Genomic DNA, 13,035 nt, shown 5'->3' with positions numbered 1-13,035 from the left:
ATGTTAAAAAAAAAATTTTCTCTCAAGCCTAATTCGAAAATTGCAAGATTATTTTTTTTAAAAAAAAAATCTTTATTTTTGAATATTAAAGTGAAAAAAAATTAAAAAAAGAAAAAAACTAAAACAATAAATAAAAATATATAAAATATAAGAAAGTTTATGAAGACGATTGAAAATAAGTAATTGCACATTAAAAATATATATATATATATATATATACACATTTTATTTTTTTGGAAAATATGCAATTTTTTTCCCCTTTTTTTGGGTCCTTCTTTCTTCTTCCTTTTGTCTACCATGGCCTTCGCAGATCTCTCCCAATTCTTGTTGGTTTTCATTAGAAACAATGATAGATATTATTATTTAAGAAGTTAATTCTAAACTAGTGGATATATATTATGGTCTTCAAATGCTAAATCAGTGGTTTAAAAAGTTAATTATATGTAAGATCTTTAGAATGGAACAAAGAGATTTAAAAATTTCTACAATAAAATTCAAAAAATTATGTAGATAGTTGTGGTAGGAACTAAATTAGTTTATTTATAAATCTATAAATTTTATAAACTGAATGAGCTTATTTATGAATTTAATTATTTAAAACTTTTTTATTTATCTCTTCTATTAATTTTATTTATAAATTTATAAAACATGTGTAAATTTTATTAATTTTCTTATAAAAAAGGGGTATAAATGTAATTGCAGTTACCTCCTCTGAAAATGTATAAACGTTTATTTAAAATAAATACTGCATTTGAAATATAAAATTGAATTAAAGCAAACCTCAAAAACTACATATAAAATTATCCAAACAATTATTTAAAATACAAAATGTCAACTTTGATAAATTTTGAAGTGTAACAGTGGGCGTAAAGTATCTACCTTAATAAAGTTTCATGTGCAAATGCCAATTTCCCAGTTTTTATTTTTATTTTTTATTTTTTAATTATTATCGTATAAAGAACTAAGATGGAACCGAAAACCCTTCCTTAAACCTTGCTGGGCTTTTGTCTTCCTCTTCTGTGAAAGCCCTGAAGCCACAAACAATGGCAAACCCCAAACTCCTCCGCCGAATCCTACTCCGTTCACCACTAAACGACACCGTTTTGGATGGCGCGAGGCTTTTCTTCTCCCCTTTCCACGAGTGGCGTTCTCACTACTCATCCATTGCCCCCGAAACACTCACTCAAGAAGAAAACCCCGGCGACAACAACAGCAACAAATGGTTCACTTTGCCTCCGTACACTTCCACCGTCGACGGTGGAATTCTGGGGAAGGAGATCGCGAGAAACCGATTGGAAAATAAAAACGACGCCGCAATAGGCCGTGGAGCTGCAAACCCCCCATATAGCTCCTCCACCACGGCGCTTAAATGGGTTGTCCGTTGTTGCCCTGAGCTTCCTAGAAGCCTTGTTCAGAAGCTCTTCCGCCTCAGACAGGTTGTGTTTTTTTTTTTTTTTTTTTTTTTTTTTTCCTTCGTGCACGAAATAGCAATAAGAATGTTCTTCCATGGCTTCTTAGTTGTAGAACCCAAATTCATTAGAAGGTTCTTTTGTGGCTTCTCAATTGGAAAGCCCAAGTCCTCTCAATTTCTTCTTGTTTACTTGCAGGTTCGAAGGGAATCCTGTGACATTGGACATTCTGAAATGGGCGATGAATTACAGAAACCCCGACTTCGCAGGGTAAGAAATGGCATTCTCCGTATAACTGTTTTTTCTTATATATATATATGGCATTCTCCGTATAACTGTTTTTTCTTATATATATATATATATATATATATATTTTAAAATTTTTGAAATTATTGAAGGTGACAGCTAAAGACTCTATGAACTTAGGAGACCGAATATATCTACCAATTAGCGTTCAAGAGTTCCCAGTTGATAAGAAAGAATATCATTGCAACGAAGAAGAAGTGAGCTTTATCCGCAGCCTTGAGCTATACAAGGTTTTCAACTTTCACTCTGTAGTCCTTTTTTTTTTTTTTTTTTTTTGGGGCATGGGTATCTTGCTTTAGATAAATATATGAGCTCCATTTGGCTTACTGAGGTCAGGATCCTGCAATTATTGTTGTCAATAAACCTCCTGGAATGCCAGTTCAGGTCAGCTATTTATGGTTCATTTGTGGTTTACTTGCTCCTTAGTTCAGTTGTTGGTAGTGGGCTTTTCTTTATTATATATAGTGATTGAACAGGGAGGGATTGGAATCAAAAGAAGTTTAGATGAACTGGCCGCCACCTGCTTAAGTTATGACTGCTTGGAACCCCCTCGGCTAGTGAGTTTATTTTTTTAACTTTAACTTGTCTGAATTTTTTCCTTTTTTTAAACAGTATTTTAGCATCCTTCAACCATCTTAAGCTCAATTTCTGGGCTTGTGAGTAGTTGTATGATCATGAGAGCTGGGATAGGAAGTATGACATGATCGAAAGTTTTCTATTAGTTCTAACAGTTTAGTAACTTGTATTGCTATCGTACATTTGTTCTATATGTGTAGCACTAGAGGGGCAATCAAAACATATAAAGATTTTGATAAGATGACAATCTTTAATATGCAGAATGTTTTATTTGGTTGTATGCTAAACAAATTGCAAGAAAAGGAGATTTCCTTTCTGTGACATATATGAATGTAATATTTTGATAGACCAGCTTACTTCTTTGAAGCACAATATGAGGGATATTCAAAGAAATTACCATGACAAATTTTTATAGATTCAATTATTTGCGCAACTTTTATGATTTGTGTTGCATGGTCTGGACAACACATATCTTCCATTTAGGCAATCTCATTAATGGTTGCTTGTATAAGTATGTTAACTTTCTTGTGATGAAAAAACCTGTGTTTAGTAGGTACACAGACTTGACAGAGATAGTAGTGGCATCTTGGTGATGGGAAGGACACAAACAAGTGCAACAGTTTTGCATACCATCTTCCGTGAGAAAACCTTTGGAGCATCACATGATGTGGGTAAAGTTGAGTTTTTTTTTTTTTTGGTTCCCTACTGTTCATAGGCATGCTGTGTACAGGAACATTTTCATAGGAAGTTACAAGGCTGTTAGTTTTGTTGATATTATGTTTCAACCTTATACATGTATTATTTTCAAAGGAAATAGACAATGTAAAGAGAATTCTGCAAAGAAGGTATTGGGCACTTGTTATTGGATCTCCAAGACATCGGAAGGGTTTCATCTCAGCACCTCTGAGAAAGGTTAGATTTTGTTTTTTTTTAAAAAAAAAAAAAAAAAAAAAGAAGCTAAAACTGGCTTACCATGTATAAATATCAGTGCATTCTGTGCCATCAAGCCGTTAGTAGCCTAGTTTCTTGGTATCTGGTCCTTGATGTCCTGGGGTTTTTATTGGGAATTTCTTACAGTAAACTAGTTCAACATAATAAATGAAACTTAGCCGGTTGCCTTCATATGTTGTTTGACCATATAATCTTGAAAAGTCTTGTGGGATATCAAACCTAATGAGATGCAGATCTGTATACTTTTTCCATTTAAATATTTTTCACAACTTAAAATAGTCCATTTATATGCATCGTAGATGTGCCTAAGAGAACTTGGTCCTGTTATTAAAATAAATGCATTACTTCTGTTGCTATATTGCATTTACTATTAGTCTAATAATACTAATAACTAGCTCAATGTGGCATATATAATAGCCCGTTTATCATACCTTTTGTGTATGTTGGGGAATTTAAACCATCAGGTCATGCTCATACTATGTTATATTGAGTACAGGTTGTATTGGACAATGGAAAATCAGATCGAATCACAGTAATGCACAATTCCCAAACTTTGGCGTCACAACATGCAATTACAAAGTATAAAGTGATTGGATCATCTCATGGTTAGCAACAAAATTTATTGCAAGTCTACAAAATTATTACATACAGCTTTAAAAACAGATTTACACCAGACACAAGGTAGTAGTATTTCGATGCATGGGAAAAAGAAAGAAGGGAAAAAGTCTGATCTCTGTGTGTTATAATCAAAATTTCTTAAACCTTACGGGCTGCATGATTATTGTGCCCATTTCTCTTGATTCTTTTGATGCTTTTTGACCTGAAATGAAATGGAAAAACTGGAAGGACAGGGGAGGGGAAGGGGGTGGGGGGTGTGGGGGAAAACAAAGAAGAAGAAGAAGAAGAAGTAATGAAAGCAATGTATGAAATTTGAAGAGAACAGTTGATTGGTTCAACTTTCTTGGTCATTTAGTGATACCAAGCAGCTTTTCAAGAGGTTGTGCAGAGTAAAAAGAAAAGAAATGAAAGAAAAGAAATCTGCCATTTAAATATATTTGATCATAGAACGGGTACAAACACTAGCAATGTCTAAATTAATACCTAAATATATAATGCACGTCGGTGAAAGTATATAATACATCCTAAATATTTCCGCTTCGAAGTAGTATATGGTTTACATCCTATATCCATTTTCACGGTAATTTTTTCTCTTTTGAGATGCCTAATGAAGTTATTTTCCACTTTTTTCCTCCAACTATCTCATGAAGATTGTTTTTGACCTCTTTGTCAGTTACTATGATTGTTTTACTAGAAAATTGTTTCTCAATCAACAAGTTCTGTATATGCTGCTTATCCCAATGTTAATTATCCAGGATATACATGGTTAGAACTTTCCCCTATTACTGGTAGAAAGCACCAGGTATGGATCAGAACTCAATACTAATTTTTATGTCTGAAACCAAATTTGTCCCTTATCTACTGACTGAATTTTTGCTCTTCACAACTTCAATCATGTTCTGGAATCACAGCTTCGTGTCCACTGTGCCGAGGTCTTGGGAACACCAATACTTGGAGACTACAAATATGGGTGGCAAGCTCATAAAAACTGGAAACCTTTTCCTTGTTCTAATCATGAAAACAACTCAAATGAAGTTCCGAAAAGAAAAATCCTTCCCTTTGGTCTCGATTTAGATAATGGAGATATTTCTGACAAGCATCCTCGTCTACATCTTCATTGCAAGCAAATGGTTTTGCCTGATATTTCTCTGGTTTTGCAAAATGTGCAACTGTATTCAGACTATGATCTTTCACACCTAGAAAGCATCAAGTTGGTTGCTTCTTTGCCTTCGCATATGCAACGAAGTTGGGAACTTACAAACTCTTAAGTTACAACTAGATCCTCCAAGCTTCATTTATATCCCGTTGAGGTGATTTTAGTGCTCCAACTCATTTTGCCAGGTTTTTTACTCATATTTGTACTTACCCAATACTAGAGACATTGTTATGTTTTCACAGTAGGGTATTATTTTGGGTTCAGACAATTTTAGAAGTTCATATGTGGCCTCGGTAAAAGATTATCATGTACAATGCTGCTCATTACTTCAGCTGGAAGGGAAAGAACAAAAGAGTTCTTCAGTTGGCTGCTAACTTGACATCCAGAGGTTTTTTATGTACGGCCAGGAGGACATTGTTTATTTTCTGGAACAGTTTGTCTAGTGCATGTACTGTCATTATAATTATTCTGTTGTTTTGTACCATGAAAAAATTAGGATAACCAGTTCTTTCATACACAGGAAAACTCTACAGCTAAGTTACTACTCCAGTGGTCGTGTGCAATGGCAATTAGCCAGTAACCTCACATTCTATTGTCCATCTTATCCAGTTTCCTTTGCAGGCCCATCTTTCAGCATAACATGAGTTGTTTGAAGCTTGACTTAATGCTTGGTTTTTACTTCATTTGTACCAACGGTACGTGTAATACCATACCTCTTGTAATTAAGAGCAACAAGTTTGCTTAAACAACCCTCAAAAAGCCATCATATTCATATATTATTAAATAATAATAATGAAAAAGATTACATTGTGGAGTAATGGAATTATAGTTTCCATAAATTATTATTTCACCTCCTTCAAATTTATAGTTTGCCCCATGATATTTGCTTTTTCCAGTAGGTTGACCCATCAAATGTTGATATGTGCAAACAACAGGGTTTATCCGTCTATGGTGTGTACGGAGTGTTGACGGCAGTTGCAGTTGTTGAAAAAACAATCATCAATATTCATGGTCAGCATGGAGACTGTCTATGACTGTCTATACCGTAGAATTTTATATATATATATATTTATATATATCTTTATTTTGGTTGATTTGATATTCATAAGAAGAATATGATCTAATCCAATAATGACATTGACTCAACTAAAATATGACATGTCTAATGTTGACTTTGTCCAAGTCTAAATTTGTAGGTAACCATCCTTCCAACTACTCCATGAGAAAGTTTACATGTTTTGTTTATTCCAATTTAGTGAAGACTGTAAAATGGTGTCAAGAGACACTCATTACCGCTTGCACTTTTGGAGTTGATCTCTTTTCATTTATCGCATCTTGGTTTCAAATTAAAGTTGAAATGTTGTAATATGATTTATAGTCAGGTGAAAACCAGTTGCTTTTAACAGTGTTTTCTTTTTGGCAGCATCATGTGGAAAACCTGCAATAGCATGTTAACATTAGACCAGTAATATAATCAAGAACCAGCAGGAAAACTACAATGTTATCCAGCTTTTCAAAAAAAAATTATTTACAGGTGGTATTAAACAAAGTCTATGGTAGGAAATTGGATTAAAAAATTAATAAAATAAGCAACATTTTGTAGATCTAGATAGAGCAAAAGAGTTGATAATCACCAAATTATTGGGTTAATGAAACCCATTTGTGTTCTACAATTCTTTAGGGTACCTACTAAGCTTTTGGACCTTTTCTCAATTGAGTCTTACAATTTCTTCTTTTTTTTTCTTTTTCTTTTTTTTTTTTTTTTTTTTTTTTTTTTTTTTTTTTCCTTTTTTGGTTAGTTGAAGAGTCGCTGAAAGCAATATAATGATAAGTTAAAGTTTCGTTGCTAAAAAATAAATAAATAAATAGATAACTATTGCCGTGATAGTGTTATAAGAATAAAGAACTTTCGTTGGATATTCAACTTTGAGAGATTTTGCATACCAGCGGATTAGTATGTATTTCCGACAAGTATTGATAATAATATTGGTAATAAATCTCATCATAGATGCGATGTATCTATGTGGTTCATATAATTTTGAACGAAATTTTTTTTTCTTTTTCATTTTTGTGGTTGCAAAATTGTCAACCAGAGGTTGGTGAGATTGATTGGGAAGAAAACTTGGAAGCAAACTTAAGGAAGGCTGTCCATCTCTTTCATCCAACTTACATGTCATATATAGCTAATGTATTTTTCTTTTATTTTTTATCTATTTATTTATTATTTTTATTTTTTTTTGGTAGTAAAGGTTTTTTGACTTCTTATAAGTTTTATTACCATATTGGTGGAAGTTCGTGATTCGAACTTTGAACTTTTACTAAACATCAATAATGGTGATACGAGACTCCCATTTTACATAAACTTGTAAGCCACTTGGCCAAATCTTCCATCTCCAATTGAAGAAATTTACAGGTGTAGGGTCCTGATCATCCAACACAATTTTTGCCTAACAACATGGACCCTTTTGCATAACACAAGTTTATTATCATTTTCATTTTGGACCCTTTCGGTTCTATTCATGACAGCATCCTCTAACAGATAAGTAGAGGATGATGGTAATACTATGAAACGAATATGAGGATCACGTCCATGTTTAGGATGAAAGCGAAAGATCAACAAACAATCAGCTTAGATGGAATTTTTATGATGTCTCTTCCACAGTGAAACACCATTCACCTCGGACATTTATTTCAATTGGATTACATGTCTTAATCTTTTTTTTTTTTTTTTTTTTTTTTAGGTCTTCAATCCTATTATCCTATTATATGGGTTAGGAAGTACCATTATTCATATATTTTTTTTGGAGACATGATTCACATATTTATTTAGTAAATTATTTGTTTCATAACTGAAAAATAGATACATGCAGTAATTATTTTGTTGGTTCGTATTATAATATCAAATAGCATTACTCTTCTTCTTCTTCTTCTTCTTCTTCTTCTTCTTCTTTTTAATGAAAATTTTATATGTGTGCAGCACAATGAAACGAATTAAAACTATTTTTTTTTTTCTTTTATGTTAAAAGTATTTACTTCTCTGATATACTTCTCAACCTCAACCCACTAATCGATAATTTATAAGATTTTTTCTTTTTTTCTCCTTCCAATAACTTATAAGATCTTATACGTAGAGCAAATATATAGTTTAATTATACAAATGAAAACCGTGATTTTAAGATCTAATGCTAAAGGGAAAAGGAAAATGGAAGAGGAAGAGAACTAGAGATTAATTCTCAAGAAAATGAAGCTCATTCCATGTAAATTTAATTTTAAATTTAATACAAGAATATTTTTTATTTTGACAATTTGCACCAATTTATATCTAAGTTATTTTCTTATTCATTGTACAGCATCACATTATCATACAATACAAACAATACAAAGTCTTATCAAAATAGATCAATATTTAATTTATCATAGAATACAAACAAAACAAAATCTTATCAAAATATATCAATATTAAAAATTAAATATTTACTTTCGCACCGCTTATCACGACACTACTTTTTCCTTGCTAAATAACCATTCTGGATATCCCACGTCCAAAATTGACTATTTTGCCCAAATTTTATCATCTCACTGAAGGCCATTCTAATATTTAGAAAAAAGAAGAATGATTCCATAATTTCACTAACTTATAAGAGAGATTGATTTATGACTAATTCTCTCTATAAATATTTTCAAATGTGAAGAATGCTTTTTCTTATGGGGTGTTCGAATAGTAATAAAGTTAGTGGTGTTTGGATAGTTGTAAAATTAGTGGGAATTTAAAATTTTCTAAAAAAATAAATTTTTTTTTATTTGGATAATATTTAAGAGAAGAAATTTATGGATTCTAGTAGAAAATAAATTTTATAATATAAAAAACTGACAGAAAAAATAGATCCTATTAAAAATATATTATTTTAAAATTATCTGAAAAATTGATTTTAAATCATATATTCTTCTATAATTAACCAGACACTATAAAAAAAATCAAAAAAATTTATTTTCTAAAAACTTAAATCCAAAAAACAAATTTCCAAATATCAATTTCCTACTATATTTTTCTTTTTTTTCACCAAACATCCATTAGACTTGTTTTGAGAGAGAGAGAGAGAGAGAGAGAGAGAGAGAGAGAGAGAGAGAGAGAGAGAGAGAGAGAGAGAGAGAGAGAGAGAGAGAGAGAGAGAGGGGTATTTATTTGAATCGTTCAAAAAAAAACAAAAGGGAATCGTTTTATGTAAGTGCCTGTATAAGATGGTCTAACAGAAGAATAAACAGGTCCCACAAACGGGTGAAAAGTCATCGGCCAGTTACTCCGTAATTTAGACCGTGTTTGCGAAGTGACATACACATGACGCAACACAGCCAAAAAAACAAAATCACATACATCCACATTCCAATCCACTTTCATACAACCTAAACGTTGTCTCAATCAAACCGTAAATGTCACCATCAACGGTCATAATCATTGTAAGTGGGTCCCACAATTTATCAATGATCCAAGGTATGAGTAAATGGGTAGCATGTACAACCCATTGGCAAAGGGGCATCCACCACCAACCCCCTTAGCTTCACCTACCGCAATCGTGACCCCAATGCTGAGGTGTCCAACTCTATATTCCGAATGAGTAGCCATTTCGCTTTGTTTCCGTCTATACTCTTTTGGCCTTTTATAAGCTTCGCTTTTTGCATTGTATTCCCCACAGTTCCCGCACTCACACCCCAACTCTTCCTCTTCTTCATCTTCTTCTTCCATCGAAACTCAGCCACGCATACCCACTTTTCTGCTTCTCTATTTTTTTTTTTATTTTTTCTCTGTATTTTCCATCTGCGATCATGGGCGGCCTTGAAACTGAAAGAACCATAAAAGGTTGGGCAGCAAGAGACTCATCTGGGATTCTTTCACCCTATACATACACTCTTAGGTAAGTCTTTCGTGACCATCAATATTTTTCTCCTTTTGAATTATTCTGATTAAATAATCTTCAACCCAAAAAAAAAAAAAAAAAAAAAGTTTGTTTTAAAGATATAAACAAAATCAATGCAGGAACACAGGACCAGAAGATGTATACCTCAAAGTCACTTTCTGTGGAGTTTGCCACACTGATCTTCACCAGGCCAAAAATGATCTTGGAATGTCCCACTACCCCATGGTTCCTGGGTAATTAAAAAAAAAAAAAAAGGCTATCTGTTTTCTCTGTTCTACTCCTTCGCTTCTTAATTATAAAATTTTTTATATTTGTTTATTAATTATGCGTTATATAAAATTGATTGGATGATAGGCACGAAGTGGTTGGTGAGGTTGTGGAAGTTGGATCGGAGGTTACAAAGTTCAAAGCAGGAGACACAGTGGGTGTGGGATGCACTGTGGGTTGCTGCAGAAACTGCCATCCATGCAAAACCGACAACGAGCAGTACTGCAGCAAAAAAATCTGGTCCTATAACGATGTCTATACCGACGGAAAACCCACTCAAGGAGGGTTTGCCGAAGCCATGGTCGTCCATCAAAAGTATATACAAAACCCCCACATGTACCAAATTTCTTATTAAACAAAGAAAATACCATTCCCAATTAGTTGATATTAATTTTTTTTTTTTTGGCTTTTTTTTTTAAGGTTTGTGGTGAAGATTTCCGATGGATTGGTGCCGGAACAAGCGGCGCCGCTACTTTGCGCTGGAGTGACAGTTTACAGTCCACTGACTCATTTTGGGCTGAAACAGAGTGGATTGAAAGGAGCAATATTGGGTCTTGGAGGTGTTGGACATATGGGGGTGTTAATAGCAAAAGCAATGGGACACCATGTGACTGTGATAAGCTCTTCTGAGAAGAAGAAAGTGGAAGCTCTTGAACATCTTGGTGCTGATGATTACCTGGTCAGCTCGGACACCACTCGCATGCAACAAGCTGCTGATTCATTCGATTACGTTATTGATACAGTCCCTGTTTTCCACCCCCTTGAGCCTTACCTTTCTTTGTTGAAGCTCGATGGGAAGCTGATCTTGATGGGTGTTATTAATACCCCTCTGCAATTCGTCTCCCCCATGGTTATGCTTGGTGAGTAGCTATGTTTTTCTTTTCTTATTTATTTATTTTGTTATGTTTTTTATTTAGATATGGAAATTCGTTTCTCGGTTTGAAGATTTTCTATATTGGGTGCTCATTTCTTTTGTTGAATTGTGCTTCTTTTTCTTTTTCTTTTTTTCTTCTTTTTTTTTATTTTTTTTAATTATTATTATTATTTTTTTCCCTGTAGGGAGGAGGATGATTACTGGGAGTTTTGTGGGAAGCATGAAAGAACAAGAAGAAATGCTTGAGTTCTGCAGGGAGAAGAACGTAACTTCCATGATTGAAACCATCAAGATGGACTATATTAATGAAGCATTTGAAAGATTGGAGAAGAACGATGTTAGATACAGGTTCGTTGTGGATGTTGCGGGGAGCAATCTTTAATCAATTAAAGAAAATAAATTACAGGAAATATATATATAAGTATATATATATATATATATATATATATTTATATACTCATTAAGTGAAAAAGCTGCAACTTTGTTTCTTTTTTTTTTTTTTTTTTTCCCTTAATTTCAGAGTGCTCTGGTCTTTCTCTTTTGCTTTTTTACATTGAAACAGTTTGGGTACTCTATTTTCTCTGTTTCCTTGGTTTTTTCTTTTTTCTAATAAAATGTAGAAGACGTGTTGAACAAATTTTTGACGTTTTTTTATTATATAAATATTTTTGACGTTGAGATTAATGATAAAGGAAAAATGAGTGGGATGTGGTCTTTGGATTTGGATTTGGTCGGATATGAGAGTGAAAGATACCAAACCTGGCGTGCCTAGAAATCTGTCATATCGAGGAGCGGGTGAATGTCATTTTTTAATTGCATTATAACAGTAGGACATTTGTCATTTTTATTTTTTTTTTCTCTCCAAACTAAAAAACTGATTTGGAAACTAAACTATTTAAAATTTTTAAAGTCCAAACAAATTCAATTTGTATAAATATAAATTAGTTCAATTTAATTAGATCAAATTTGGAACAAACTAATTTTAAAGTATGGTCCAATCAAATTAATTTTGTCTAAATATACAATAGACAAATTTATGTAGAGCAAAATTTAAAATAATTTGGTGTGACTAACCTCGCATCCAAACAACCCTATAAAGTTTTCATCAAAAAACAACCTAGGAATGAGAAGATGTTTCTTTTTTCTTTTTCTTTTTTTTTTTTTTCTATATTTTGCTAGAACATGATTTCATTCACAGAGCAACAAAGAAACATCCAAAATATACAAGAAGGAAAAACAACATGAGAGAGGGACTTCAATTTTTTCTTACCTAATATGGTCTAAGGGATGAGAAACTGGAGAACATATATCAAGAGCCCATCTAGCTTAGTTATGAGCTAGAGTCTTAAATTCTCTATAACAAATCCACTGAAATGAGCAACAAGAAAAAGTTGTCCTCTATTACCCCAAAAAAAAAAAAAAAAAAAAAAAAAAAAAAAAAGGAAAAGAAGAAAAAGTTGTCATCTCAATAATTTTTTTGGCATGAGAAGTGCACTGCCAGTTTAAAATTAGGAGCCTTAGTTGGAAGAAGACCAAATACCATTAATAATGAATAAAAACATTAGCTTTACTGATGATATGATCCCAGGAATACTTGGCAGCCAACTTAATAGCCAATTTCATGGTCAGAATTCCAGTAAACTTTGTCAAATCTACACAGGAAAAACCAACACCAAGAGAAGCTTTATCACCTTCAATTGTTGCATCTTTATTAAGTTTAATAAAAGTTAGAATAAGGAGGAGCCCATGACTTAGTAGTTAAACCATTACTCTCCAACTTCATAAATTCCAAGATTGATTCACGTTCAAAAATTCCTCAAAATCTCCTTCCAATTATCCACAAATACTGCTCAACATTAGCTCGATTCCCTTTAAAATAAGGTGGTTCCTTTCCTTCTAGATTTGATCAAGAACAATAGCACCATACAATGAAAAAGCTTGTTTTTACTCCTTGGTATGAAAATG

The 13,035-nt window shown here is 32.8% G+C and overlaps 2 protein-coding genes across 11 annotated transcripts; both read left to right on the top strand.

Moving 5' to 3' along the window:
• The first annotated feature begins 906 nt into the window (after positions 1-906).
• On the top strand, positions 907-6,317 carry LOC107426944 (RNA pseudouridine synthase 4, mitochondrial). Of its 10 annotated transcripts, none has more exons than XM_048481256.2 (11): positions 913-1,436; positions 1,608-1,679; positions 1,808-1,945; positions 2,052-2,099; positions 2,192-2,272; positions 2,845-2,967; positions 3,102-3,203; positions 3,739-3,847; positions 4,616-4,662; positions 4,772-5,170; positions 5,537-5,821. In XM_048481256.2, the coding sequence occupies exons 1-10, from the start codon at positions 1,044-1,046 to the stop codon at positions 5,126-5,128; spliced, it is 1,470 nt and encodes a 489-aa protein (XP_048337213.2). In that variant the 5' UTR covers positions 913-1,043; the 3' UTR covers positions 5,129-5,170; positions 5,537-5,821. The 10 variants fall into 10 exon arrangements, 8 of the variants coding, with proteins under 8 accessions (XP_048337218.2, XP_048337213.2, XP_048337211.2 ...); XM_048481254.2 differs by having other exon boundaries at positions 5,259-5,821; XM_048481255.2 differs by having other exon boundaries at positions 914-1,436; positions 5,281-5,821.
• A 3,323-nt stretch (positions 6,318-9,640) lies between these two features.
• On the top strand, positions 9,641-11,707 carry LOC107426959 (probable cinnamyl alcohol dehydrogenase). Its single transcript, XM_016037281.4, has 5 exons — positions 9,641-9,926; positions 10,049-10,162; positions 10,284-10,511; positions 10,617-11,056; positions 11,256-11,707. The coding sequence occupies exons 1-5, from the start codon at positions 9,838-9,840 to the stop codon at positions 11,450-11,452; spliced, it is 1,068 nt and encodes a 355-aa protein (XP_015892767.3). The 5' UTR covers positions 9,641-9,837; the 3' UTR covers positions 11,453-11,707.
• Positions 11,708-13,035: the final 1,328 nt, after the last annotated feature.

The sequence above is a fragment of the Ziziphus jujuba genome, chromosome 9, assembly GCF_031755915.1.
Source record: "Ziziphus jujuba cultivar Dongzao chromosome 9, ASM3175591v1".
Classification (NCBI taxonomy): Eukaryota; Viridiplantae; Streptophyta; class Magnoliopsida; order Rosales; family Rhamnaceae; genus Ziziphus; species Ziziphus jujuba.
This window is presented reverse-complemented; position numbering and strand designations above follow the sequence as displayed.